The sequence below is a fragment of the Talaromyces amestolkiae genome, assembly GCF_001896365.1.
Source record: "Talaromyces amestolkiae strain CIB chromosome Unknown scaffold2.1, whole genome shotgun sequence".
In the NCBI taxonomy this organism is placed as follows: Eukaryota; Fungi; Ascomycota; class Eurotiomycetes; order Eurotiales; family Trichocomaceae; genus Talaromyces; species Talaromyces amestolkiae.
The window spans coordinates 1,579,188-1,605,011 of NW_024468038.1; the positions used below are offsets into that span (position 1 = coordinate 1,579,188).

The 25,824-nt window shown below is 47.8% G+C and overlaps 9 protein-coding genes across 9 annotated transcripts; 4 read left to right on the forward strand and 5 right to left on the reverse strand.

Annotated features, from left to right (window-relative positions):
- Window positions 1-1,530: 1,530 nt before the first annotated feature.
- BHQ10_001800 (uncharacterized protein) lies at window positions 1,531-3,381 on the forward strand (the record flags this gene model as incomplete). The annotated part of the gene is made up of 3 exons (XM_040873877.1): window positions 1,531-1,575; window positions 1,628-1,915; window positions 1,966-3,381. 3 exons carry the CDS (start codon window positions 1,531-1,533, stop codon window positions 3,379-3,381), a joined length of 1,749 nt encoding a protein of 582 aa, XP_040730305.1.
- Window positions 3,382-4,645: 1,264 nt separating this feature from the next.
- BHQ10_001801 (uncharacterized protein) lies at window positions 4,646-6,871 on the forward strand (the record flags this gene model as incomplete). The annotated part of the gene is made up of 1 exon (XM_040873878.1): window positions 4,646-6,871. The coding sequence occupies one exon, from the start codon at window positions 4,646-4,648 to the stop codon at window positions 6,869-6,871; it is 2,226 nt and encodes a 741-aa protein (XP_040730306.1).
- A 359-nt stretch (window positions 6,872-7,230) lies between these two features.
- BHQ10_001802 (uncharacterized protein) lies at window positions 7,231-11,485 on the reverse strand (the record flags this gene model as incomplete). Its single annotated transcript, XM_040873879.1, has 4 exons — window positions 7,231-8,914; window positions 8,965-10,925; window positions 10,987-11,190; window positions 11,255-11,485. 4 exons carry the CDS (start codon window positions 11,483-11,485, stop codon window positions 7,231-7,233), a joined length of 4,080 nt encoding a protein of 1,359 aa, XP_040730307.1.
- A 385-nt stretch (window positions 11,486-11,870) lies between these two features.
- On the reverse strand, window positions 11,871-13,670 carry BHQ10_001803 (uncharacterized protein; the record flags this gene model as incomplete). Its single annotated transcript, XM_040873880.1, has 2 exons — window positions 11,871-11,943; window positions 11,998-13,670. The coding sequence occupies 2 exons, from the start codon at window positions 13,668-13,670 to the stop codon at window positions 11,871-11,873; spliced, it is 1,746 nt and encodes a 581-aa protein (XP_040730308.1).
- Window positions 13,671-14,631: 961 nt separating this feature from the next.
- On the reverse strand, window positions 14,632-15,691 carry BHQ10_001804 (uncharacterized protein; the record flags this gene model as incomplete). The annotated part of the gene is made up of 2 exons (XM_040873881.1): window positions 14,632-15,431; window positions 15,577-15,691. The coding sequence occupies 2 exons, from the start codon at window positions 15,689-15,691 to the stop codon at window positions 14,632-14,634; spliced, it is 915 nt and encodes a 304-aa protein (XP_040730309.1).
- A 1,438-nt stretch (window positions 15,692-17,129) lies between these two features.
- On the forward strand, window positions 17,130-17,859 carry BHQ10_001805 (uncharacterized protein; the record flags this gene model as incomplete). The annotated part of the gene is made up of 6 exons (XM_040873882.1): window positions 17,130-17,245; window positions 17,338-17,439; window positions 17,490-17,520; window positions 17,571-17,598; window positions 17,654-17,696; window positions 17,748-17,859. The coding sequence occupies 6 exons, from the start codon at window positions 17,130-17,132 to the stop codon at window positions 17,857-17,859; spliced, it is 432 nt and encodes a 143-aa protein (XP_040730310.1).
- An 83-nt stretch (window positions 17,860-17,942) lies between these two features.
- On the reverse strand, window positions 17,943-19,016 carry BHQ10_001806 (uncharacterized protein; the record flags this gene model as incomplete). Its single annotated transcript, XM_040873883.1, has 2 exons — window positions 17,943-18,777; window positions 18,832-19,016. The coding sequence occupies 2 exons, from the start codon at window positions 19,014-19,016 to the stop codon at window positions 17,943-17,945; spliced, it is 1,020 nt and encodes a 339-aa protein (XP_040730311.1).
- A 493-nt stretch (window positions 19,017-19,509) lies between these two features.
- Window positions 19,510-21,465, forward strand: BHQ10_001807 (uncharacterized protein; the record flags this gene model as incomplete). Its single annotated transcript, XM_040873884.1, has 3 exons — window positions 19,510-20,005; window positions 20,060-20,099; window positions 20,157-21,465. 3 exons carry the CDS (start codon window positions 19,510-19,512, stop codon window positions 21,463-21,465), a joined length of 1,845 nt encoding a protein of 614 aa, XP_040730312.1.
- A 183-nt stretch (window positions 21,466-21,648) lies between these two features.
- On the reverse strand, window positions 21,649-25,399 carry BHQ10_001808 (uncharacterized protein; the record flags this gene model as incomplete). Its single annotated transcript, XM_040873885.1, has 3 exons — window positions 21,649-24,398; window positions 24,450-25,260; window positions 25,334-25,399. 3 exons carry the CDS (start codon window positions 25,397-25,399, stop codon window positions 21,649-21,651), a joined length of 3,627 nt encoding a protein of 1,208 aa, XP_040730313.1.
- Window positions 25,400-25,824: the final 425 nt, after the last annotated feature.

A 25,824-nucleotide genomic window follows, 5' to 3' on the forward strand; every position in this document is an offset into this window, starting at 1 on the left:
AAATTGCCAAATTTAACATCGAACGTATCGTGACGTCGCCCTCGCATTCGACTCACAGAGTCACAACCACGAAGTACTACCTGGTACTGGAACGTTCGTCGTTGATCGATTCTTCATGCGTATCCCTAGAAAGAGAGGTCGTCTTCCGTGCGACTGATCAGCTAGGTCCATGATGCAATCGCATACCATCGAACGTCAACATTCTTCCCTACTTGCGCGGGTTACCGCATTATAGTGATCGTTGTCTTCATAGGTAGACGGAACACGTCAGCGTCAGGGGAAGGTCTGAGGACCTGATAACTGTGGAATGATTAGAATGAGAACCAATTAGTCGACCGTCCATTCCACAGCGGCCTGCTGGCCCAATGGCAAGGCGTCCGCCTACGGAGCGGAAGATTGCAGGTTCGATCCCTGCGTAGGTCAGCTTATCTTTTTACATTTTTTGCACTTTTTTGCTTTTGATTTCTTCCTTCATCGCCTGGATTATGATACGATTTTTGAGGCCGACATACATCAACTGGCCTGCTGGCCCAATGGCAAGGCGTCCGCCTACGGAGCGGAAGATTGCAGGTTCGATCCCTGCGTAGGTCACGTGATATCTTTTTGCATTTTCTTTGATTTGATTCAGTGATCTACGGATCATGAATAGCATCCCAATGCTTGCTCGACATATGGGATGGGAACGTAGCCTACTATGAAGACTGTAGAAGATCTTTTTTTGAATACTCTTTTGGCTGAAAAAATTCTCACATGGGTGGGTGGCACTGTATAGTGGACCTGGCATGGCACCGAAGTGAATTGCAGGGCTAGGGCCTAGGGCTCTGAATAGTACCCACTCCGTGGAGTAGGACAAACTTGAGTAACCTGTGCATAGTTTTTCTGAGCTCTCATCGTCTATACACATAGAACATACAAATGTACCGTGTAGCCTCTCTCTATCTTCTACTTCTTACTTACCATAGCCGTAATCGAAGACAATATCCACTTTCTGGTGAGACGATAATGGCATTTCCTAGCGAGTCCGTCAATTATTGGCACTCCGATATCAGCGAAAAGGCTCGCAAGTCAACCACGAGAAACACCAATCCAGTTCCATGAAGCATCCCAGAGAAAAAGAAACAGCACTCGACATGATAGGCAGAGAAAGGAAGGAAAATTGCAAAAAATTGCAAAAAGAAATTGACCTACGCAGGGATCGAACCTGCAATCTTCCGCTCCGTAGGCGGACGCCTTGCCATTGGGCCAGCAGGCCATTCATGAAAGAAGCTCCAGCCTTTTGCCTCATCAATCAAAAACCATCACACGACACGCGTGGCAAGAGTGGCCTGACGCTAGCTCAAATAAAGCTTAGCGTGGCCGAGTTGTCTAAGGCGTTAGGTCGGGGTATCCACTATCCAATCACCGGTACTCAGCCTTCTAGCTTCTTTCTCCATCATTGTTCATACCTGTGACAGGCCCATCATCAACCTTCGAAGCTGCAAGGTGTAGCATCTCATCACTTTACCAAATCGATGAAGGTGTCAAGCGCGAATGGCAGCGCTGCGTCGCGATGACAACCGCGTCATTATTCATTTTGTCAGTCCACAACAACACTCAGACCAATCTACATTGACTAACAAAGTTGTAGGACTATGACTGTTTCTACGCCAGTGTCCTCGAAGCAGAGAATCCAACCCTGAAGACTCTGCCCTTAGCTGTACAGCAGAAACAGATTGTAGTAACTTGTAACTATGAGGCTCGTCGACGGGGTCTGCGGAAGCTTCAGCTCATCAAAGAGGCGAAGCAAATATGTCCCGAAGTCGTCATTATTCTTGGGGAAGATCTGACCAAGTTCCGAAATGTTTCTAAGAGTCTTTATGGATTCTTAAAGGGTTTTACTTGGACTCAGAAGGCGGAGAGGCTGGGATTCGATGAGGTGGGCATCAAGTTTCTGATGAATGTTAAAGGCGCTAAAGTGATTGTAAGGTCTTTCTGGATGTTACGGATATGGTCGACTATAACCTATCGCTATTGAACCATCATGATTTGGCAAATTCATTCTTTTGCTTGGATAAGCAAGACCCGACAGTTGGGTTTCAATTTGATGCCGCAAGTTATTGCGGTCCAACTTATCCCGAGTTCACGGAAAATTCCCTGTCTGGGAGTACAGCCGCCGGAGATGACAATTTGGCGCAACGACTCATACTAGGCAGTCATTTGGCAGCTTATGTGAGATCTCGCCTCGACAATGAACGTGGGTACACAGCGACCGTCGGAATTTCCACGTCGAAGCTATTATCAAAGCTGGTCGGCAACGTGCACAAACCCAACAGTCAGACAACACTCATCCCACCATATTCGTCAACCGATGAGATCAGTAATGTCAATCGATTTATTGACGGCCACGAAATTGGTAAAATACCAGGGATAGGATTCAAGTCTGCACAGAAAATCAGGTCCTACATACTACACCGCGAGGCTACATTTGAGCCGTATACCGAACGGAAGGAAGAAAATCAAGTCAAAGTGCGAGACGTTCGTCTCTCTCCAACAATGGGCCCACCAAAATTACTAGACTTATTAGGTGGTTCTGGTGCTCCTAGGGATGTTGGTGCTCGAACATGGGGGTTGTTGAATGGTGTGGACAACAGTGAAGTCATGGAAGCGCGATCCGTTCCTACCCAGATTAGCATTGAGGACTCGTATATGGGACTTCAGCATTTTGAGGATGTCAAGAAGCAGCTCCAGCTCCTTGCCACGAGTTTGATAAAACGGATGAGAATTGACCTCGTAGATGATGAAGATCGCGACGATACGAAAGAGAATGATGGTCCACGTTGGATAGCGCACCCTCGTACTCTGCGACTATCAACTCGACGCAGGTCACCCAAGAACGCAGATGGTTCACGGGACCATAGCTACGCCAACGGGCGGATATCACGTTCGGGACCTGTACCAAACTACATGTTTACCCTTGCAGAAAGTGCCGAGGCAGTGGCGGAAAAATTAGTGGATGACTGCCTTGTATCCATGTTTCGAAAGTTGCATCCGGATAAAGCTTTTGGAGAGCTTAGCTTGATCAACGTCGCGGTTACTAATATGGTGGAGAGTGCGGGAGACGATAAACAGAGTAACGGGAGAGATATTGAGAAGATGTTCAAACGACAGGGTTCTCTTGCAAGTGCGGCTGTTGAAACAGTTCACCGGAATGATCAGTTGTACCAGGGTTCTGCTTCTGGAAACTTACCGGATGCGACTACTGGCACTCAGGTTGATGAAACGGCCTGGGAAGAGAGCGATGAAGAAGATGTACCATCTACTCAGCTATGCGATATATGCGGCAGTCATATTCCACTGTTCGCTTTTCGTGCGCATGCTCTGTATCACGCTGCTCCGGACTGACAAACTAACCGCTGCCGGTGAATGTTTCAATGTTTCATGTTTTGTATGCCATCTCCATAGAACACGTAGATCGCATGATAGACGTCCTGCCCTATGAATAGCTCTAAGAAAGACTCGTGCGGTTTCAGGTCGATTGGAGGCCACGAAATGATTGGCTGAGGCTGCTTTACTTTAGGCGCGTGAATCCACGCTAAAACAAGACTCACCGCTTCTAAGCACATTTATTGGCTGGAGGGTTGCTTAGAATAGCAGGACTGTACCCAGAAATAGATTAGCGTGTCTTATTCACGATCTCTATTCCAACACCAAAACAGTCTATTGTTCGAACATTGTTCGCCAAAGACCTCCTCGTCAGTTGACTGGATTGAAAATACTTGAAACAGTTTTGAATGTCTGTGACTCATGGCTATGTTTCTCAAGCAAAAGTCAAGTAATCGGGTGGAGTCTGCAAACATGAATATGAAGGCAAGAAGTCATTTAACTCGATACTCGAATTTGCTCTGTGGCTTAGCTCACGATATTACGTGCCTACAGTACCACTGGCTCTTCTTTTACACAAGAGCCGCTTGAGATCGAATCTGCGGGGAATAGATGATTGGCCATGGAGCCTCAACGGTCGCAGAGTCGCGACCCCTGGCGCTTGTAAGCCGCTTGACTCATCGCTGTCTATGAATACTTCCACTGAGTACTAGTACACGAAGGCCTCGAAAAACAACCAATCAGACCCAGCATTGCTAAATATACATTGACATCTACCTAGGTAGACTCGTTTTAGAGTATACGGACTCGCGACGATGACTGGCTGTCTGCCGCCCTGCGTCGACAATACTGTCAGATCTACTTGATCGGGCGTCAGTAGAGGAACAGTCACCGAAATTTAAAACAGTGCATATGCCCTTTCGACCAGCACAAAAGATTTGAATCACTCATTTTACTGTGTGACAAACACAAGCCCATTGTCATTGTCTTATTGTTCGTTGACTGACTCCCCTATTTAGACAACAATAGGAGTCATGCCCCAATAATCACATTGTCGTTTCTTTTCCTATATTTTAATTCTTGTCTATATTTCCCTTCTACTAAAACGTTGATCTGGGTAATGCGCTTTTTTGCAACGTGATCTTCTTCTTCAATTTCTTGCTAGAACCTTTCTATCCCTGGAGGAATACGAAGTCGTCGCCAGTCAGATCTTTTCCTCCTTACAATCTTTCTTTGCATATACGATACCAAGCGCCGGTCGCTTTACTCAACATACAACTACACCATGAGGCTATTCGGTCGCACAATCTTTCCCATGCTTCCGCCCTACGGCGCTCACGACGGCAGCGATGCTCCTCCACCATACGCAGACCCGGACAAACCAACTCCTTATCTAGGGCTCAAAGCACGTCTCTCGCAGATATGGATCAACCGATGGACCATTCTGATCCTGCTCGTTCTCGTCCGTGTTTTGCTCGCCTCGACAAACCTCCAAGGAAACATGGACAATGCGCAATCACAGGCTCTTTCTGCTTGTAACTCTGTCCAATCTGCAGGCAGTGCGATGGCGTCTTTGCCGCATTACATGGCACAGGGAGTCAATGAACTTGCGGCTGATGGAGTCACGAAAGCGGTGAATGGGCTGGTGCAAGTTCTGGAGTTGATGATTACTGGTGTTGAGGGGCTTGTGGTTTTCTACATCAACTTCCTTACGCAAATGTATTTGTGTCTGTTCACTCTTGTGGCCCGTGGAGCGGCGCAGGTGGCTCTTGGTCTTGCGGAGGATGTGACAAACTTCCTCAATCAGACACTGCCAAGCATTGGGAGTGACCTTTCCTCAGGGGTGCAGACTGCCGAAAGTGGCCTGAATGCAATTGCATCAGCACTAAACACTGTGAAAGACGAGTGTAATAAAGTCAGTATATTGGGCGATTCTCTCTGTGGAGACATTCCTACCGTCCCTACCCTCAACTTTACCAGCGAGATCAATTCCCTGAATTCTCTCACACTTCCATCTTCCATCGACAGCGACATTCAAAAGGTCAATAGCTCAATCCCCACATTCGACGAAGTCAAAAACCTCACTACAACCGCCATTGAATTCCCCTTTGAGGAACTCAAGAAACTCGTCCAGACCAATCTCGGCAACTATTCTTTCGACAGCTCCGCCTTCCCTGTCCCAGCCAAACAGTCGCTCTCTTTCTGCGGCGAGAATGATGGGATCAACGAGTTCTTCCAAAAGACAGAGGATGTCATTCTCGAAGCGAGAAAGATCTTCATTGCGGTTCTCGTCATCTTCGCTGTTCTTGCTTGCATCCCCATGGCCTGGTTGGAGATCCGAAGCTGGAAGCTGGCTCGAGACCGTGCCAAGATTATCGAGACCGGAAATCACGACGCTCTCGACGTTGTCTACCTTGTCTCTCGCCCGCATAGCTCTACCTATGGCATGAAGGCCGCAACATGGTTCAACAACAGCCGTCACCAAATCCTCGTCCGCTGGATTTTTGCCTACGCCACCACCATCCCGGCCCTTGTGCTGCTCGCTCTCGGTTTGGCCGGCCTCTTCGCCTGCCTGTGCCAATACATTTTGTTGAGAGCCGTCGAGAAAGAAGTCCCCGAATTGACGGCCGAAGTAACCCAATTCGCCGACAAAGTCATTGACTCCTTGAACAATGCCTCTGCTCAATGGGCGCTAGCCACAAACCACGTCATCAACAACACCAACACGGATATCAACAACGATCTATTCGGATGGGTGAACACCAGCACTTCCGCCCTCAACAACACTCTAAACACCTTCCTCGATAAATCCAACGAAGTTATCAACGCCACCTTCGGCGGCACACCCCTCTACGGCGCCGTTACGGGCATCTTCGACTGTGTCGTTGAGCTCAAGGTCGAAAGTGTGCAAAAGGGACTGACTTGGGCTCACGACAACGCATACATCTCCTTGCCTCAACTGCCCAACAACACGTTCTCCATCGGCGCAACGAATAGTGTCAACACAGGTGATAGTTTTCTCTCGGACCCGGGCTCGACGACATCAAACCAAATCACCGAAGTCGTAAGCGAGGTCATCGATAAACTGAAAGAGGGCATTGAGACTGAAGCCAAGATCTCTGCTGTTTTGGTGCTGCTTTGGTTCTTGCTGATTCTCATGGGTGTTCTTCGTGCGCTTATGCTCTGTGCGAGACGGGAACGTGTTCGTGGGAATGGTGGTGGTCAGGAGAATGTTGTCCCCGGGGGACCAATTGAGCCTGTCGCGTTTCATACTACGTCCAATACTACTGTCAGCAGAAGCAACGACAACAACGCGGCGATGATGACGGGTGGCATTGCGTCGAATAGTACTCGCGAAGTACACATGGATCCACCTCATGAGAACAATCCATTCGAATACGAAGACGAGAAAGTCGGCTATGCCGGCGAGCGTGATTACTCCTCCGCTGTGCACGCAGATGCACGCAAAAGCGCCTATGTCGAGTACGGCGGAGACGAGAAGCGTCGATAATCCTTTTCTTCCTGTCCATATGTTCAAAAAGCATACCTCTCTATCATCTCTATTCAATTTTCCAATTTTTGATTGTTCATATAGCTATTGCATTGATCTCAGGCGTCCTGTTATTCTGCTTCGTGGCATACACATACTTACGATACCCTCATTCCACACACATGCTCATTTGATATGATCTGTTGCTGTATGAGAAACCATATCCATGTCAACTACCTGCATTTACCGGGGAGTGTGCGCTTGTAATAGATAGCCTTGTTCGAGCCCTTATACAAAATCCATATATTCATTAATTACATGAAATCAAAAACCAAAAACGTCTTCCAATCTATACACTCGTGATAGAGATCTGGTATCATCTAAATAGCGACGAAAAAGCTCTTCTCCCCTTCCCTAGGCACAACACGCGCCCTCTCAACAATCGGATCCGCACAACTAACCCTAATCCTCTCTGGAGTCGCAGGGCTTTCCAGACGCAGAACATCCGTAACACCCCATTCCTTGCGCGCGGCTTTGAGTGCGTCGCGAATAGCAAAGAAGACTGAACTGCCCATAAACAGCGGCGGTTCACCCACACCGCGCGAACGCTGGATTGTGCGCAGATTCTCCCATTGCACGTCCTTGAGCAGTGAGATGTTGAAAGTTTGAGGAATATCGCGGAAGCCTGGGATTTTGTACGCGCCCGGTCCCTTGGTGAAGATCTGGCCTGTGCCGCGGTGCCAGAGACTTTCTTCGGTTGTGAAGAGGCCCTGGCCCTGGATAAAGGCGCCCTCGATTTGGCCGTAGTCGATAGTCGGGTTAATGCTGCGACCGACATCCATTTTGATATCGGCTCGGAGCGGTGTCCAGTCTCCGGTCAGTGTATCGATTTGAACTTCGGCGGCGGCGACACCTTGCGTGAAGTAGTAGAACATTTGGCCCTTGTTCTCGTCCCAGACGTAGCCGATATCCGGCGTGCGGTAGTACCCGTTTGCGGAGAGGTTGACACGGTCAAAGTATGCGGCATGGGCCAGTTCTTTCATCGTTGCGTTGGGCATCTTTTCGCGATAGGGGCGGAGACGTTCGTTGATCTGTTCGCAGGCGTTGTAGATGGCATACCCGTTCAGGTCGGAACTGGCGGAGGCGGCTGTGGAGGAGGTGTTGGCGACGGTGTTTGTGCCTGTTTCGGAAATGTGGACATCTGATAGAGGGACTTGTAATGCCTGTGCCGCTATCATGCTCATCTTCGTGTGCAGACCTTGGCCCATTTCTGTGCCTCCGTGCGCGACAAGGATACTGCCGTCATGGTAGATATGAACCAACGCACCGGCCTGATTCAAAAACAGAGCTGTAAATGAAATGCCAAATTTGGTGGGGATGATGGATAATCCACGTTTGGACCATTTGTGCGTTTTGTTGTATTCGTCCACAGCTTTTCGTCGCTCCGTATACGAACTTTCCTCCTTGACTTGTTTGTACATGAGGGGAACGAAATAGTCTTTGAGTTCTTGATTGAAGTGTGTTGAATCCCCGGCTTTGTACATATTCAAAACGCGCAGGTCATCGGAGGACATGCCGAGATGGTCGGCAACTTCTTCAATCATTGATTCGCACATAAACATTCCTTGGGGACCACCAAAGCCACGGAACGCAGTATTCGAGACGGTGTTGGTTTTGCACAACCATCCTCGCACATGCATGTTCGGGATTTTGTAGCAACCGTCGATATGAGATAATGATCGTTCGACCACAGCACCCGACAAATCCTGGGTATGTCCTGCATTCGCAAACACATCAGCATCAAAGGCTGTGATTTTGCCTTCCTTGGTGACGCCGACTTTCCATCGACAGAGGAATGGATGTCGCTGGCCAGAGGTGATGATATCTTCGTCACGGTTGAGCATGCATCGGACTGGTCGTCGCGTCTTGTTGGCTGCCGTGGCACAAATTCCTGCTAGTTGGATAGAGCGAGTTTCTTTTCCGCCAAATCCTCCGCCCAGTCTTTTGACCCGAGTGACGACCTTGTTTGCAGCGACACCGGTGACTTGAGCAACATATGTTTGACTGCCATACTTGTTAACGAAATTTTGCTGAGCATGAGAAGGGGGACTTACGTCTCGGTAGGATTTTGCGTGCAACTAAACACCTCAATCTCCCCATCCTCCGGCTTAGGCACAACCACACACGCCTGTGTCTCTAAATAGAAATGTTCCTGACCGCCCATCCGAGATACACCCGTGAACACATGGTCAGCGTTCTCGAATGCTGCCTCAGTATCCCCATTCTTGATATGTCTGAAGTGCTGAAAGAATGACTTGGCTTCAATGGCTTCTTCCATCGTCAGGATAGCTGGAAGTTCCTCGTATTCGACTTGGACGAGCCGTGAAGCCTCCTCTGCGATTTTGGCGGATTTTGCGAGAATCATGCCGATGGGTTGACCGGCTGTAAAGACTTCGTCGACGGCGAAAAATTGCTCGTCGGAGTTGGGAGCTCCCCACCAGTTGGCTGCTGGAGAGGGCAGATCGTGGTGGTCAACGTAGTCATGAACGCCGGGGACGTCAAGGGCTGCCTCGACATTGACGCTTAGAATTTTGGCCCGGGGTTTAGTCGACAGGACCAGACATCCGTAGAGTTCATTCTTCTGCACGGGGATATCATCCGTGTATTGAGCTTCGCCTGTACACTGCTTGAGAGCAGAAACATGGTTTCCAGACTTGCCGACAATTTTCTGCTCATATGCAGCGGAAGCATCATGATCTTTTTGACCGGAGGAGATATTTCTTTCAATCTCGTCAATGATATCTTGATCGATGTCGCTTGCTTTGACTTCGAGGGTTGACAAGACGTCATGGTAAAATCGATAGAAGAAGCTCAGCGCCAACGTCTTACGGTACGTTGCCATACCTCCTGGAACACCAAAGCGCAAATCAAAATCTTTTTCTAAAGCATTCATGACACCTTCCAGAGTCTCTGGATTTGTCAATTTCTTGCCAATAATATAAAGCTCAGCATTCTTTGCCGGCACCGTCATCGGCGCCATACCACCATATACAAGATTAGCACTCAAAACTTCATGTGTATCCGATAAGGAGACCCTCAAAGCAGCATTCACAATAGCGATGTCATCATCCTTCCGCTTTGACTGTTTATAAGCCCGGAAGTGCTCGCCTTTTGCTGCCACTGGAATGCGCAAACTAGCAATAATCGCGTCTGCAGGAAGGGCAGTGGCACGATAACCCTTGAAGAATTGCGTCATTGGGATCTCAGTTTCTGTGGTCAATGACTTGGCGACTAGAACTGTGTTGGATGCAACAAACACGGGGTTCAAGTCAGAAATCGGAGAGGCGGTGGCCAGATTGCCAGCGGGCGATGCGACATTTCGGATTTGTCTTCCCGCAAAGTAGCGCAGCTGCTTCTTGATGACAGTGAATGGTTGTCCTCGAACCGGTCCATAGCGCTCAAGTGCTTCGTCGCAGATATGCTCTAGATCTGTCAAGGAGACGTTTGCTCCTAGTTCGAGATGGTCGTCCTTGAAAGTGTATTGTTTAAGTTCAGCGATGTCGCCCACGTAGACAGACGGATCGTAACGCAGTCCCTTGAACTTGATTTCAATCTGAGTCTCAGTACTTCCTCCGATGAGCTTCGCAGATGGATACACATCTTTGATTTCCAAAAGCTGTTGAAGCGTCACTGGACGGTACCATCTCTTCTTCTTATTACCAACTGCTAATGCCTTGAAATCATGTTTCATCAGAATCGGAGGGAAAATCAATTCCGTCTCTTTGTTGTAAGGAATAAAATCTGGCTTTGGAAGATTAGGCAACTTCGAGGTATCTCCCTCAGAGACGCCATTCGATTTGCAGCAACCTCCAGCACCACTCTCTTTATTATCCATACAGCATCCCGATCCGCCATTTGTTGTACTCTTACTGCAACCCATTGGTTTCGAGAAGCTATGAGCTACATCTAGGATAGGACGGTATCCGGTACATCGACAGAGGTTTCCGTCGAATGCTTCTTCAATTTCGTCTGTAGACGGTTCGCCATCGTTGTTGCGTAATAGAGCGTATAGACTCTACACATGAATTGTTAGCACCCAATCGAAAGAGCGATACATTTATGAGTGGTATACATACCATGACAATTCCGGGTGTACAGAAACCGCACTGACTGCCGTTTCCAACAGCCATCCTCTGCTGCGCAGGATGCGGATTCTTGACGTCTCCAATCCCCTCCACGGTAACAACATGTTTCCCATCAACACTGATAACAGGCGCTAGACAAGCATTCACCGAAGCATGATACAGCTTTCCCGTCGTCGGATTGATATGTGATACCACCTTTACCAACACGTGTTATGATTAGAATCACTATCAAAGCTTATCTTTTCAAAAGGCTACTTACCACGGTACAAGCACCACACCCTCCCTCCGCGCATCCCAACTTTGTGCCCGTCAAGCCAATCCCGCGCAGGTACTCTAGGAGCGTCAATTCTGGATCGATGTCGTCCAAAACAACTTTTGTGCCGTTGAGATAGAAGCGGATTGTGTCGTGGTAGTCTTGGGTTAGGTGGAGCAGGTTGGAGATCTTTTCTGGCGCGACGGCTGGGGCAGGTTCGACGATGCCCGGCGCCATGGTGAGAACTGTTAATTCTTTATTGAATTAGGGTATAATGGTGTGTATATGATGATGATGATACCCAACATAGAAACATCTTACAGTAGATAGATAGATAGAAGACTAGAAGAATGAATGCGGGGATCGCGGTGTTATAGATACTGGAATATCTCTTATCGGCGGTCCCCACCAGCCAGCCTGCTCGCCGGCGATCGCCACCGTCCGACGCTTACTCTGGGGCCTCGCATTGGCTGAATAGGCACACTGAAGAATCTATTACCAACACAAAATACAAACATAACGCCATAAGATGCTGTCGCAACGCAAAGATTGCAGATATTTACACACAAGAGAAGTAGACGAAGATTATGTCAATGAACGTCGCGGATTTGAAGTTGTCTTTTTAGTCAGCTTTGGCTCCGATAAAGCTCTTTTCTTCCTCCTCCCATTGCTCTCGTTCAACAACACTGCGTGCTCTGTATCAAGTAAGTCAGTAAAAAATCGATTACATCAAATGGAAGAAGACATACCTATATGCTTGCACAAATCGCCACACCTCAATATCTGCCAGATTCCAGGCTTCTGCAACATTGCGCAGACTGATGCGACCCGACTTATCTCGAAGCATATCGCGTGCTTGGCTGATTAGCTCGTACTCGTGGTCTAGAGATGGCTTTTCTTTGGATTCCTCTTCACCCTTCTTGCCTTCATCTGTAGCATCTCCGGTCTTGATCTTGAATCCAAAATGCCACTCTAGCTCGGATACTAGCGCTGTAGGAAGATTGTCTCCGTCTTTTGCTGGAAGAGTCTCAACCGTCATCCAGAATGTCGACGATCCGAATTCACCACCGGCAACCAGCTCTTTGAAAGTGACCACGCGCGCAGAATTTCCACGAGTAGGCCCGAGAAGCTCGCTGGTGACGGCCGCTAGCCATGGGTCACGAGGTGTCTCCCGTCGGATGTAGCTGGCATCAATCTCAACCGAATCATGTTGAAGAGCAATCAAAGTAAGTGGATGAGGCAACACGCCAATCGAGTAAGCGTTGGTGTCATTCTTAAAAGGCTGTGGTTGATTGATTGGGATTGCCTTCGATTTCGAACAGGGCTTGCACGACGAACGATTAGGCGGGCACGAGTCGGCAAACTCGGACGTAGGGCAGTTGGAAAGTGCTTGAGCGAGCTGCACGGCGGGCTGCACTAATGCCGTTGTGTGGTCGGGAAGGGGTTTCAAAACTGTAAATCCAGATGTAAAACTATTCAGAAATGTTGTATGGAGATGCGCATCAATCATTTCGACGAGGGCTTGTCGCTCGGCACCTGGACGGGAATTATATTTCTCAGAAAGGTCGTGGTAACTGGTAGCAATGGTATCTGGGGTATAATATGCCAACGCTTTGGATTGCTCTTCCTTGAAGAGATCCTTTGGAATAATGTCCAAAATAGACGACGTTTTTTCGTTCGCGTCCAAGACTGCAGCCTTGATCGCAGCATTAATACGAGTCTTTTCACCAGCAAATAGTGCGCGATCAAGCATATCGAATCGAGTAATAAACTCAGGAATAGCGCCAGCACGGAGGTACGTAAATGTCGGGTCGTCGTATCGAGCCATTGGAAAACACAACCAATCCGCAAACAATCCACTACCCATATGACCCCAAGCCAGCCATTTGAAAAAGTCCAATTCAAGTTCCGTGTCGAGCTGTCGTCGTTGAACCTCTTCGTACAGGGGGTTCTTCATTGCTTCAGCTCGGCTGAGAACAACAGGGCGGAAACCCTTGGCATACCAAGCGCGTCTCCATGCCAAAAGTAGCTGGCCATCGGCCTTTTGTAGAGCTTCATCGTTCTTGCTATTCAGTTCGTAGAAAGTGTACACGGGCGGACGTTCCGGTAGAGGCGGGAGGACGGTACGGTGTTCGTCCAGGGTAATCGACGACGAAAAGGGATTCAACCACTGCCAATCACTGAACCATTTTGACTCGCCACTGGTACTGTGAGCTTGCTCGGGCGGTTTGTGAGCAACGGGACGGAAAGGATGGCGAATGTCTTCAAAGGAGGGTAGTTTAGTTGGAATGTATCGCGAGGGACCGAACTTGACGTTCGATACGGACTCAAAAGTGGTGTTTGTTGTTTTTGAAAGAATGAATAGCGCACACGCAACGATGGCGATGATGGCGATTAACGAAGTCGTCCGTTGAACAATCATGGCTGCTGGTGAACAGACCCTCTATGCTCAACTCCGTATGATCAGCGATGTGTCGGAGATTAGGAGCGATCTGCCTGACCGTGGATCGGCCGAGAAAAAACCGCAATTATCTCGACATGAACGAGATGAGGTCGGGGTAGATCGTGAGGCCAGATCTGATCAGGAATCATAGATAAATCGTGTAAATGATTCCGTCTCCTGAAAGCAAAGTGATTAACCTCCAACAGCCAAGCGTCAGCCTCACCATTTGCGGCCGGAGTTCATATCCAGCCATTCCGTTTCGGGAATAGTCTGTTTCACCCTGAATCTCTCAGTTTGAAGATTCCAACATTTTACAAGTCAATAGCGATCATCAATGATGGGAATTGGATGCAAAGAGGCGCCCGTACTCTCTCAATCTTCGCTTTTCATCTTCATCGACTTCGCTCAGCTTTTTATTGTGGGACGATCTTGCTTATTTCTCAATATCTTCTAACATTGGCACACTCAAGATGACTAGTATGATTGATGAATTTGACTAGCTAATCATTATTCTAAGTTCACTCTAGATACAAATCTATTTCAAGTCGACTTCTATCACCGAGAAATTTCATTTTGATAATCATTATACCGAATGCCTTCTAGATACATTCGTATTCGAAGCTGGCTTGATAAGGTTGGAATAGATGATCAATAACTTGGGTTCTCTCTAGATATCAATCTCTTCCAAACCGGCTTGTATCACTGTCCAAGTAAAAAACATACAAATGCCATTCCAAGGCCCTCCAGATAAAGATCCCTTCCAAATTGGCTGATTTACTGAATGATTCAGAGGTAGGCATTTGCTGGCCTGAGTCCCTCCCGATGCCGATCTACCCCATTCTCATGTCCGTGTCAAGCTTGGGAACCCTCTCGCTGGGTGGGTAGGCAACCTCTTCATCATCATCGAATGTATCATCAAGAGACTCGCTAGAGTGGACCTTCACCGCTTAAACTTCCACTGAGTGTCTTCGGTGAGGCTGTTAGCCGGTCTAGTGGAACCAATTGATGTCGAGTTGTCCATGTTGGACACTAGTTCAGGAGTCTGATTCTGGGAAGAAGAAGAATGTCGAGAGCGAGGTCCCTCCACTAGCTCATTCGCCGCTTCGATAAGCTCATTCCTTGTTTCTTTTGTCCAGTCTCGAGCATTCCGGTATGCTGTTAGCCCCTGCCGAAACGCCCTCAAGCTACCTATCATAGAAAAGCTGTCAAGCAGCGTCATAATGTACATGGGGCGGCCATCTCGACGCGTGGATTTGGTGACATGGGTAGCATATATTTCGAGATGACCAGAATGGTAGGCCGATGTAATGACATATGCATTGTTGTCATAGGACGGCTTTTGCCCATAGCATCGTAGAGCTTGCATGGCTCGAGCTCCTAGTGCTCCATCATAGCACGCCTGCCTTCTGATTACCGCCGGGGTACCATCGGGACCTTTGAGTTCCAGGAAGAAATTTTGACATATGGCAAGATCACTTTGTGTTGATGGAACGATCAAATGATTCAGTTCATCACGGATCTGACGATTGACATCTTCCGGTCTAACGCCGAAATGATGATCTGGTTTGGCTATAGCCAGTGATCCATCAGTCAAAGGGGCAAGATTAGAAAAGAGATAATCCCCTCCGGTGCATTTAGGATCATCATTGAGTTCACCATCGAACATCGGAATCACTGAAGTGGCAACATCCTTTTTTTTTGGATGCGCGATCTTCTGCTCGTTGGAACTTTCGAAATTCGCTTTCAAGAATCAGAGATTTTCGATGTTGAAATAGCATCTCCCGAAGTTCCTCCACATTGCTTGGCTCTGGGACACGTTTGCCTTTAATCTCGTGGCCTTTAGGATAAACACCATGTTCGACTAGATTCTGTTCAAAGTTCCTACTATAGGCCGAGGTAGCGGTAGTCTTGGTGGTTGTCTCTGTTTTCTCCGCGGTTTCTGACGGAAGATGGTCTGCCTGGAGTTTCTGCACGCGCGAGGAGGTCCGTCTAGGCTCCATGGTTTGGGGTAGGGGGTACTTGAATGATGTCAGCACACGATATTAGTCTCGAATAGTAGTTACATACATTCCTCAAATCGGTCAGATCAGCGCCCCCTGATTCTGCAAGGCTTTTGATCTCTTCCAATCGAGAAGGCGAGCAATCACGGAGGAATTCAGGCGCGAACTGAAGGTGCTCACGTTCTTTCTTTGATGAGTGATAGAACTGAGCTGCAGATCTGTTTCTTCGATCCAATTCTCGTAAAGCCCTAGTTGTCAACCAAATTTTTGATAGGTTGTCCCAAAATTCTGCAGGCGGATGCGAGTTCGACCTCTCTGGAATTATCTCAAAAGAGGAAGACTCTGAGCTCTGGCATCTGCGATCTGAAGAATATCTGGAAGTCATATTGTTGGAGTACGCGGTGGGAAGAGATGAGAAAGACACTTATTGACAATGAACCTTTCTCAGGAAAAGTACGCGTAGATATTAGGCGGGGGGTCCCGTGTGTAATGATTCGCTTGAAGATATTTTCTTTGACATGTTGACGGAGTACTTTAGATGTCCAAATCGGGACCTGGCAGGGTTACCAAATAGGCATAGCGAAAGTATATCAAAGGCGGTAGAGGCCTGCTTGAGCTACAGAATGACACGGAGGACTTTTCCAAGAAGAGTCTCAAAGAAAGAAACCACAGGCTGATATTTCATGTCGGGCGTTGCCCGATATGACAAAAAGATATGACTGAATCATGAGGTGCTCGAGAGTGTTCTGGTACATAATGAAATTGTTTGAAGAGATTCTTGATGAGGGCTCATACGGCCTTGATTGAGGCATCTCACTGACTTCTGTGTGGCCTCTAGGCGAGGTTTGATATGTGCCCTCGCCTAGGGTAGCACTATGCCCAACTAGGGCCCGTTTACTGTTTGACTCACGGATCAGCTTAAATTAGGAGTGCTTGAGCAATCTATTTATAACACGCATCGCATGCAATTCCAAGTCCTTTCTCCGGATAACTCTGTCGCATATTTTCTCTTGGCACCGATACCGCATGGATAGATCTTCTCAGAGGGTTATATAATAGGCAAATTGCAGACCTGGTGATCAAATAGTAATATGGATCTTGAAAGGTTGTCGTAGCCTAACTATGTAGTCTTACTATGGAGTAAGGGGTTCGAATATAATTTTGAGCCTCACGACGCTAACTCCGACCGCTTACGGAGTTAATATCCAGAACAGGCATAGCGCCCGCGGACCGTGCCAGGCATCGAAACGAGTGCAATTTGACGCCTCAGGTATCCAAGCAGAAGAAGATTCCAACATCATCGACGACGTTCGACATCAACCTTCACCTTTGTTCTTTGTATACAAGCCACGACAACATACTCAACCTTGCCATACAACTAGAGGGTTGATTCAACTTCCACGACCTAGTTAATTCAAAACTTTTCAGAAATTTCATTATGGGTTCTATGGTCCTTCCCCATCTCCAGAATGCCTGGCAAGTCGACCAGGCCATTCTCTCCGAAGACGAGCGTCTGGTCGTAGTCAGATTCGGGCGCGACTCACATCCTGACTGGTGAGTTTGTCTTGTTGCGAATGCGCTAGCATGTCGATATTTACCACTTATTGCTTATCATTTTCACTGGCGCTAACGCATGGAAATTTTAGCCTGCGACAAGACGATGTTTTGTCCAAGATTGCAGACCGAGTCAAGAATTTTGCTGTTGTATACCTGTGCGATATCGAGCAGACGCCGGACTTTAATGCTATGTATGTTCTGCACTGATTTGTTTTGAGATGTAATGCTAATATCTGTCTAGGTATGAATTGTACGACCCGATGACGATCATGGTATGTTTTCATCCAGACTCTTGGTATACAACCTACTAACTCGAACGTAGTTTTTCTTCCGAAATAAACATATGATGTGTATGTATCGCTATTTACTCCGCTTACGAGTAATCATTGCTAATCAAGTGTATAGGCGATTTCGGAACTGGTAACAACAACAAACTGAACTGGGTCTTGTAAGTACTCTTTTACGACGATTGATACATCGAATGCTAATAGCTTCATAGGGAAGATAAGCAAGAACTCATCGACATCATTGAAACTATCTACCGCGGCGCAAAGAAAGGTCGTGGTCTGGTCGTTAGCCCTAAGGATTACTCGACCCGTTACCGATACTAGTCTACACCATCTCTAGTTCCGGGAACATGCATGGATTGTGCTTTAAATAATGAGTTAATGATAATATATTCTACTTGATCTATCTACACCTTCAAATAACTCAATATCTCATCCACAGCCCACCTCAACACCTCACTCATAGGCATCTCACCCTTCCCAGGCGCCACCACAACACCCGCATCACTCCTTAGATTAACAGCCTGCCCAGCCAGCCTCAATAACTCTTCCTCGGTCTGCGTCGAACCAGCCGCATATCTATCAGCTAGCGACTGTCGCTCCGCCTCATCATCCTCCGCCACCAACAACCACGCATGATCCTGGACATATCTCGGCCAAACGATATCATCCACATAACCAGGGGGATCAGTCCAGAAGTTTTGGGGTTCGCTTTTGTCTTCTTCCTCCAAATTAACTGGTGCCGATGATGATCCTTTATGCTCGTCTCCTCGTTCATTTGTATCTTCTCGCTCGGCGGATGGTGTCGGCGCGGGCCCGATAGTTACATATCCACTCCTCGCCTCTCGTCGAGACTTGACAGTATCATAAGGCGCAGATAGAAAGATATGTAAATGGATGTTGTCATGAACATGTCTCAAAACATGCCCCGGATTTTCCGTAGCGGGTGGCGCGAATAGTAAAAAGCCTTCCAAGAATGCAATTGTCACTTCTCTCTCACCTTTTAGAAGGCCAGCCTGGTTCAGTTTTCCCTTAACTTCTTCCGTAATGGTTTGGATTAGTTCTTTTGCAACACCCGGATCCTTGGCTTCGTTTTGATCTTCTTTACTCCTGAGCCGAGGGGGTAAAGTACCATGGTCACGCACATAGGCCAATGCAGAAGATAAGAAGTCTACATCTATGGCACCTATGGTATCCCAGTCTTGTACTAACTCTCCTTTTTTGGTTCGAGCGACCGGTATTCTAATAAATATTAGACCGCGTCTCTCGAACGGAAGTAAAGTGAAGTGGACTCACCGGTCATCAGGGAGATAAAAGTCATCTTCATGGATAATAAATGTTCGGATCTTGTTGTCCGCGGAGAATATGGGACGCAAGAGTCTTGCTAAGGTCGTCTTGCCGCTTGATGATGGACCTGAGAGGCCGATTATGATGGTTTTGCTGTTGGCAGAGGATTGCCCCGCTTGGCTGTCGGACGACATTTCTTTCCCTTGCTCCTTTCTTCCTTCCCTAGGTATTCTTCCGTTCCTCTGCCTGTCCGCTTTCAGGTGCCGATGAGATTTATTGTCTGCTTGTCGTTAACTATCGTCCAAGCTCCATGACAAAGTCAATAAATTGTCATGCGAAGAGATGGTCTTGATAAGAACGGCCCCACGTCCAGAGTGTCTGTCAGGCACGAGCCTAAAAATAAGCAAATTTAGGGCGTGTTTAGCGTGGTTTCACCAACAACGCGATGTTCCTCAGACGCTTTGATTCGACAACATCTGGCACTTTGATCTGAGTAAGGAGACCGTTTTGGTTGGTCGCATAGACTAAATTCTCACGAGCTCAGCTATGACAATAAAAAAATAATTAGCGTTGTGGGCATTGACAAGGCTGAGAACTTGAAAAGGCCTCAATTTCTCTCAACATGGACAAACACACATCACCTTCTGCACTTGCAGTCATCTGCAGCGTAGATGCAAGTCCAGCACCATGGCGCAGCGAACTTGGATCTTTTTGATGGTATTCGCGCTGATACAGGGATCACTAGCCGCCTATCTCGCTAAGCGCACGACTATCACAATCCCCGACGGCGTCACCTACCACCCCGAGTCGCAGGACATCTGCACGCAGACCGCATGGACGGACGTGGTCTCGTTCTTCGTAGGCAACTATTTGTCGCACGTCGCAACTATCGTCAAGGCTCCCGGTGAACCTGTATACATCACCGGCATGAACATGGTCTTGGTTTTGTTATTTCCCTGCTTCGGAGCCGGTCGCGGCCTTATCACGATCTATCAACGGGCAAGCTTTTACAAAGACCCGCTGCAGCAGGCGCTCAGAGCCCAGGCGTTGGTTATGGTGATTCGTGATCCTAGACAATGGAAGCCGCAGACTGGAGACTCTTTGCGCTCGCTTTCTTTGTGGCCCCCGAAAAAGGCGCAAGGGACCCGTGCACGGATGGATCCTGATGAGTACTATCAAGCAGGTATGTAAACATACCTCAAAATCTATATTGGATGGTTATTGATTTCGGCATTAGCCCTTAGCAAGAGCTGGACGAAAATCAACTCAGAAAAATTGTACGTTGCTGGATATCTCTGACATATCATAATTCTATCTGACAGCCTCGTTTTTAGCAAGGACTACATCGGCCAATTCAAAATCATCGTCGCACTACCTCCTTGGTTGACCATGAATTATGGGCTGAGCAAATTGCATATGAAGACTGAAAGAGGCTACCACGTCTCAGGAACATGCAACCTACCGGAGGGATATCGACTCGCCTACGTTCCACCTAACGCGCAGGTGGAACATGTCATGCCTGAAGTCGCATTGAGCCGCATTCTCCAAACATCGTATAGCTTAGCCTCTGGCGTCATTTCCATCGTCCAGATATTCTCCGCTTGTTCTGCCCTGTACCAATCCAGGGGCTATCAGATCGATGCATATGGATACGCTGCATTCGGATTCACCGTCACACCGTATCTGGTCATGTCATTTCTGAACTTGCTTGCCAATTGTTTCACCCCTACGTTTCCGAACTTGTACCTTGTTCATACTGAGACGATGGATGAGGCGATAAGCCGTGGCGGTCATTTTACTGATCTTGTTGGAAAGCTGGAGAGCGAGCCACTTCTTGTCGAGGATTTGACTTTGTTTAGTGCTTCGATCGAGCCGCCGCAGGTAGGCAAAGATAATGATGAGCTTATGTGTCATATTGCGACTCGGATATTTGAGCATGGGAGCACGGAGCCGATGTCGTCCAATGAAAATACGAAGCCCGAAAGACAGGACGGCAAGCCTTCTTCTATCAGCGATAATATCGTGACATTGGCCACTCCTTTGGAAAGTATCGCATCGCCAGCAGACGAGGAAACAGCGCAGAAGCAAGCAACAGTGACAATCGAACAAAACCACATCCCCGGAGAACCTCAATCTCAAACCGAGGACGGTGACGATGACGACGATTCAGTGCCAACACTAATCATCCCCAGCTGCTACAAATTCAAAATCGCCTACTCCAACACCTCCTCCACAAGCATCCTCTGGAAAAAGAGACACTACGGCCTCCGCGGCTGGCTCATAGGGGCAACTACCTGGGGCGTAGCCGCACTGCCATTTATCCCGCTAGGCATAATGTCCAAATTCCGAACAGGGTCCAGCAGCACCGTTGCCCAGAGAGTGTGGCTTATGGCTTGGTACGTCGTGGGCATCGTGTCAGTGTCAAACCCGTATTTTACGGATAATTTGGTGGATATTATTTTTCACAACTCTCGCGCATTGATGAAGAATCATGAAATTGATAGGTTTCGGCGAGCGCAGATCCTGTTTTTGAGAGCGGCTTKGGKGGTTGGTATGTTAATTTTTTATGTTACCCCGGCTATTGGCGGGTTTGCTGTTGTCGGGCAGATGTTGATTGCGTATGGGTCTTGTACGAGTCTCTAGACTTTCTAGAGAAAGAAGAAACGCGGGATATTCAAAGAAAACCTCTATTCTGAGATCTATCGATCAAAGTCCTTATTCTCAATTGGGAAATATTCAACATAGAATGTCATCGTTAACGTAAACATAATCATAAACCATAGAAATCCAACTGTAATCATGGCAAACACAAACCCTCCAATGCGCTCAAAAAGCATCTCCTCCAAACAAACTAGATCCACGTATAGGTAGTGATGACTCATCTACACCCCCAGGACTCGCGGCCGGACTCTGATAATCCGACGCCGACGGCGGCGATCTCGACGCTCTAGACGACGACCCTCTTCTAGGAGGAGTCATCACAATCCCCTGCTCAGTCACAATCTGAAACGTCGAGACTTTCTTCTTCTTCACAGGCGTAATCAGATCAGGCGAAAGATCGACTTCAATTTGTGGGCTGGGAAGGGATCCCTGAACCAGCAGGGGTACTTTTCGTTTCTTGGTTGGTGTTGTCGATATTTGTGTCGATTGCTCCACGTAGTCATCAGGTATGGGTAGTTCATGACGGTCGAAGAATCCACATGCTTCTTGCAAATACGCTGGTTCAATAAGGTCGTCATGTTCCGGCAACTCATAGAACCGTTCGTGTTGAATTATCGAACTCATGGTCGAATCGTCAAGCATATCCTTTTCGGCATGTTGCATTTCGGAATTGGACATTTCCTGTCTTCGATGTAGCATTTTCTCTTCGAGTGTATCTTTGAGAACGAGAGTTTCGACATAAACAGGTCTCGTCTGTCCGATACGGTGGGCTCGTTTGATGGCTTGGCTCTCGACGTAGGGCCGCCAGATAGGATTCACGATAAAGACACGAGATGCACTAGCAATATGCAGTCCGTGCGATGCTTGTCGTAGATCCATGAGAAGGATTCTCACACTAGAAGACTCCTCGAATAATGATAGATATGCCGCCTTTTGGCTCGTCTTGAGAGTGTTGGCATAGATGCGGAAGTCAATACCTAACAATTCTAGTCCTTCTGCAATCCAAAATGCCGTGTTGTTGTTCTCATAAAAGATGATGATCTTCTCTTTTATGTGCAACTCCTGAACCCGGTCGAGCAGATATGTAAGCTTTGCAGATGTCGTTGCAACCATCTTCGTCCGCGAAAGCGGTGAATCCGGCGAAAGTTTTCTGCTAATACCTTTGAGGAACGTCTTTTTAGGCGATCGATTTTCCGTCGGCTTGTTCTTATGTGTAAGATTGTCCGCAACGTTTGACTCATTCCTGGCCGGCTTCTTCTCGGATCTCTGCATTAATTCACGACGAGCACTAATACCTGCTCCTGCAAGTCCCTCCGCTGGATCATCAGCCATGAGATGCGACGTTATGAAGGTCTGCGCGAGGCGTGCTTGCGATAAACCTAGCAATAGAGGTTTTGCTTCATCGGAGCTTGAAGTCAGTGACCAGTACTCGCGGGCATGGTCTGGAAACCTTTGAACATATACGCCGAGCTCATCTGAATGGCAGAACGAGCTAAAGCTCTCACTGGTAAGTGCTCGATGCGCAATCTTGAGGCCCTCTTTCAAGAGTTGAATGTCATCCGCCGCCATGTTTTCCATATTATTTGTCAGGTATTTCTCTGCCACCTCGATTGTAGACTCGATATCTTTAGGTTTATGGCCAGTCCACCAGAAGCCCGCCTGACGCAAATGGTTAATCAAAAGACTGAGATGTTTTCTATTCCGGCTTTGAAACATATAATCTTGATCCTTGCGCTCAGATGTAATCGCATTCACGGTAAGATTGAACAGAAACAGATTGATTGACATTTTGTCGTAGAATGTCGGCTCAAGACTAACAACTTTATTATGCAGTCGAGGTAGCGGAAGTTCTTCGTTGATGACATCCAAACGGTGTCTTACCACAAGACCTTGAAGTACAGCCCGCAATGACGGTGCTTTCCTTCGTTTACCGTCTTCGCCAACCGGTTTGATGTATTTCGTCCAGTTCGCCGGATCGTCATGTCGGGAGTTCGCCCAGGGCTTATGCTTCAGAAAGTCGACAACAATCAGCCGTAAATTGTCCACATCTTTCAATTCCTCGTCTGTTCCTGTCTTTTTGCGAGAATGTAACACTAAAGATGGCACATCATCTTCAGAGCTCGTGTCGCCCGCCAGTCTCTGATGCGAGGCAAGACTAAGTTCTGCGCCGTACAGCCCATTTGACGGTGTTCCTGACACGACCCATCGACGCTCGATATGCAGCTGATCTAACATGTGCATAGTGCTGGACTTGTACCCATGTCCGGCAACATTATGACCTTCATCAACAATAATTCGAAGCCAGTGGAACTTCTTCAGAGGAGATTCTGCTGCAGACATCGAAAAAGCCGAAGGGGTATGGCGACTGGTCTCTGGTTCTCCGGCTTCTTTCTCGAATCGGGTTCGGGCGAATAACACGATATCATATTTCAACAGCTCCTCCTCTGAAGGAGTCTTGTCATTTCGGCTTCTCAATACAAGAACATGAAGCCCTTCTGTGTGGGATGCGATTTCAGATGTCCAATGATCCACAAGATTAGGCGGAACGATTATGAGCGTGCTGGAAATGAGACGAAGACGAACAGCTGGTGGGCGAGACATCCATCCACCACGGCTCGTATACCTTGACGGCGGTGGCGGTATCGTATACTCACCTCTATGCCGTTCGCACTCCTCTTCGCATCGTGCGTAGTTGACACCAGTTTCTCGCAAACGTCGAAAGTGACTAGGCCATGGAACAGAAAATCGGCCCGCTGTAGCGGCTGCCATCTGCATGAGCGAGCCAACAGACTTGCGAGTTGGATTCTTAGTTTCCTGATACTCTGTCGGAATGCGAGGGAAATGGCCGCGTGTTGATAGGATAACCGCCAAGCAAATTAATGTCTTTCCGCAACCCATAGTCTCTGCAAGAATCCCTGCAATCAAATTAGCGAGTGAAAGGCACTAGCCGGAAATAGTGTACTCACCACCACAAGCCTCCTCATAGATGCGTTTACTACGTAGCATGGTTCCCTCTTCCTTGTCATAGTAGTATTCTTGGCCCAACGGTGTCTTGTAAACCTCTAACCGCGGATCCAACATTTGTCTCGGATGTACTTCTCGTTGAATCATAGTGGCAGCCGAACGGCATTGATAAGGGTGTAAAGGAGTCTTGAGTCCAATCACACTAAATATCTCTTGTACCTCCGGTCTTGACTCTCTTGAACTTGCAATCAGTTCTTGCATAGCCAACTTGCCGTCTGCATCTCGCACATCGTCTATCGTAGGATTCGGGTTATCGAGGGTATTAAATATATACCACAGCGATTCGTCGTCGGCCTTCTTACTCTGCTCCTCAGAGTTCGTGTCAAAATCACCATTCCAAGCCGCCGGAGATCTGTCAATGTTCGCCATCACAACCCGCAGTGCCTTCCTAAGCGTATTGCTCGTGCGTGAAACCGCAATCCGTGCCACATCGTGAGGTAGGACGTAGACTTGAACAAACGACCAAACGGGATAAGACTCGTATATGTTCCAACGTGTTTGTATCCATTCATGATTTTGCAGGCTGTAAAGCTCCGCCTCTGGAAATTGTGCAGACGATCTTCGCAGTATGCCGACGGGGACATATTGGTCGCTGATGACCGATTCTTCTTTAGGATATGATTGAACTGTGGATGCTGCTTTTAGAAGTGACTCAGCTATTCGGGGGAGACTCGAGGGTTGTGGTGTATCCGTCTGAGGAGGGGTGATAGCGCCGAGGCCAAGTTCGTTCGTCACAGACGATTTTCCATCATTCTGTATTGATTTTCATTAGAACCATCAAATACAAATCACTCGAAAATTACATTGATGGAGAAGAAGCACTCACATCGTTGTACGCCTCGATGCCCGAGAGAAAAGGATAACCAGCATCGGCGACAGCTGCTGGTGCCATGCCGGCGTTGGCAGTGGGCGAATATCAAGCGAATGAATCCGATGCGAGGGGAAAGGAGTGAGGCGCCAGTTTCTTATGTCATGGACTAAACTAATAACAAAATAGACTTGAATAGTATGTTTGAATCAGGGTTAATGAATGATGCCGATGGGTGAAGTTCTTTTCTTATCGGTTACTGCAATCCATTTTCTCTTGCGCGACTCGTCACACAGTGGGTTGTACACTCGGGTTGCCAATAACTCAAGAGGCCATCGAAAAAATCAAGTTTTCAGACAGCCAGAACCCTGCCTGATAAAATATAACAGATGTGCAGTTTCCCACCAGCTGGGAGTACTGGGAATGAAGTTGAATGCGGAGAAGAAACTCTGATAAGAGATTAAGTGGCAGAATAAACCAGGCAACAGTAACAAGCTTTATGGTTGGTC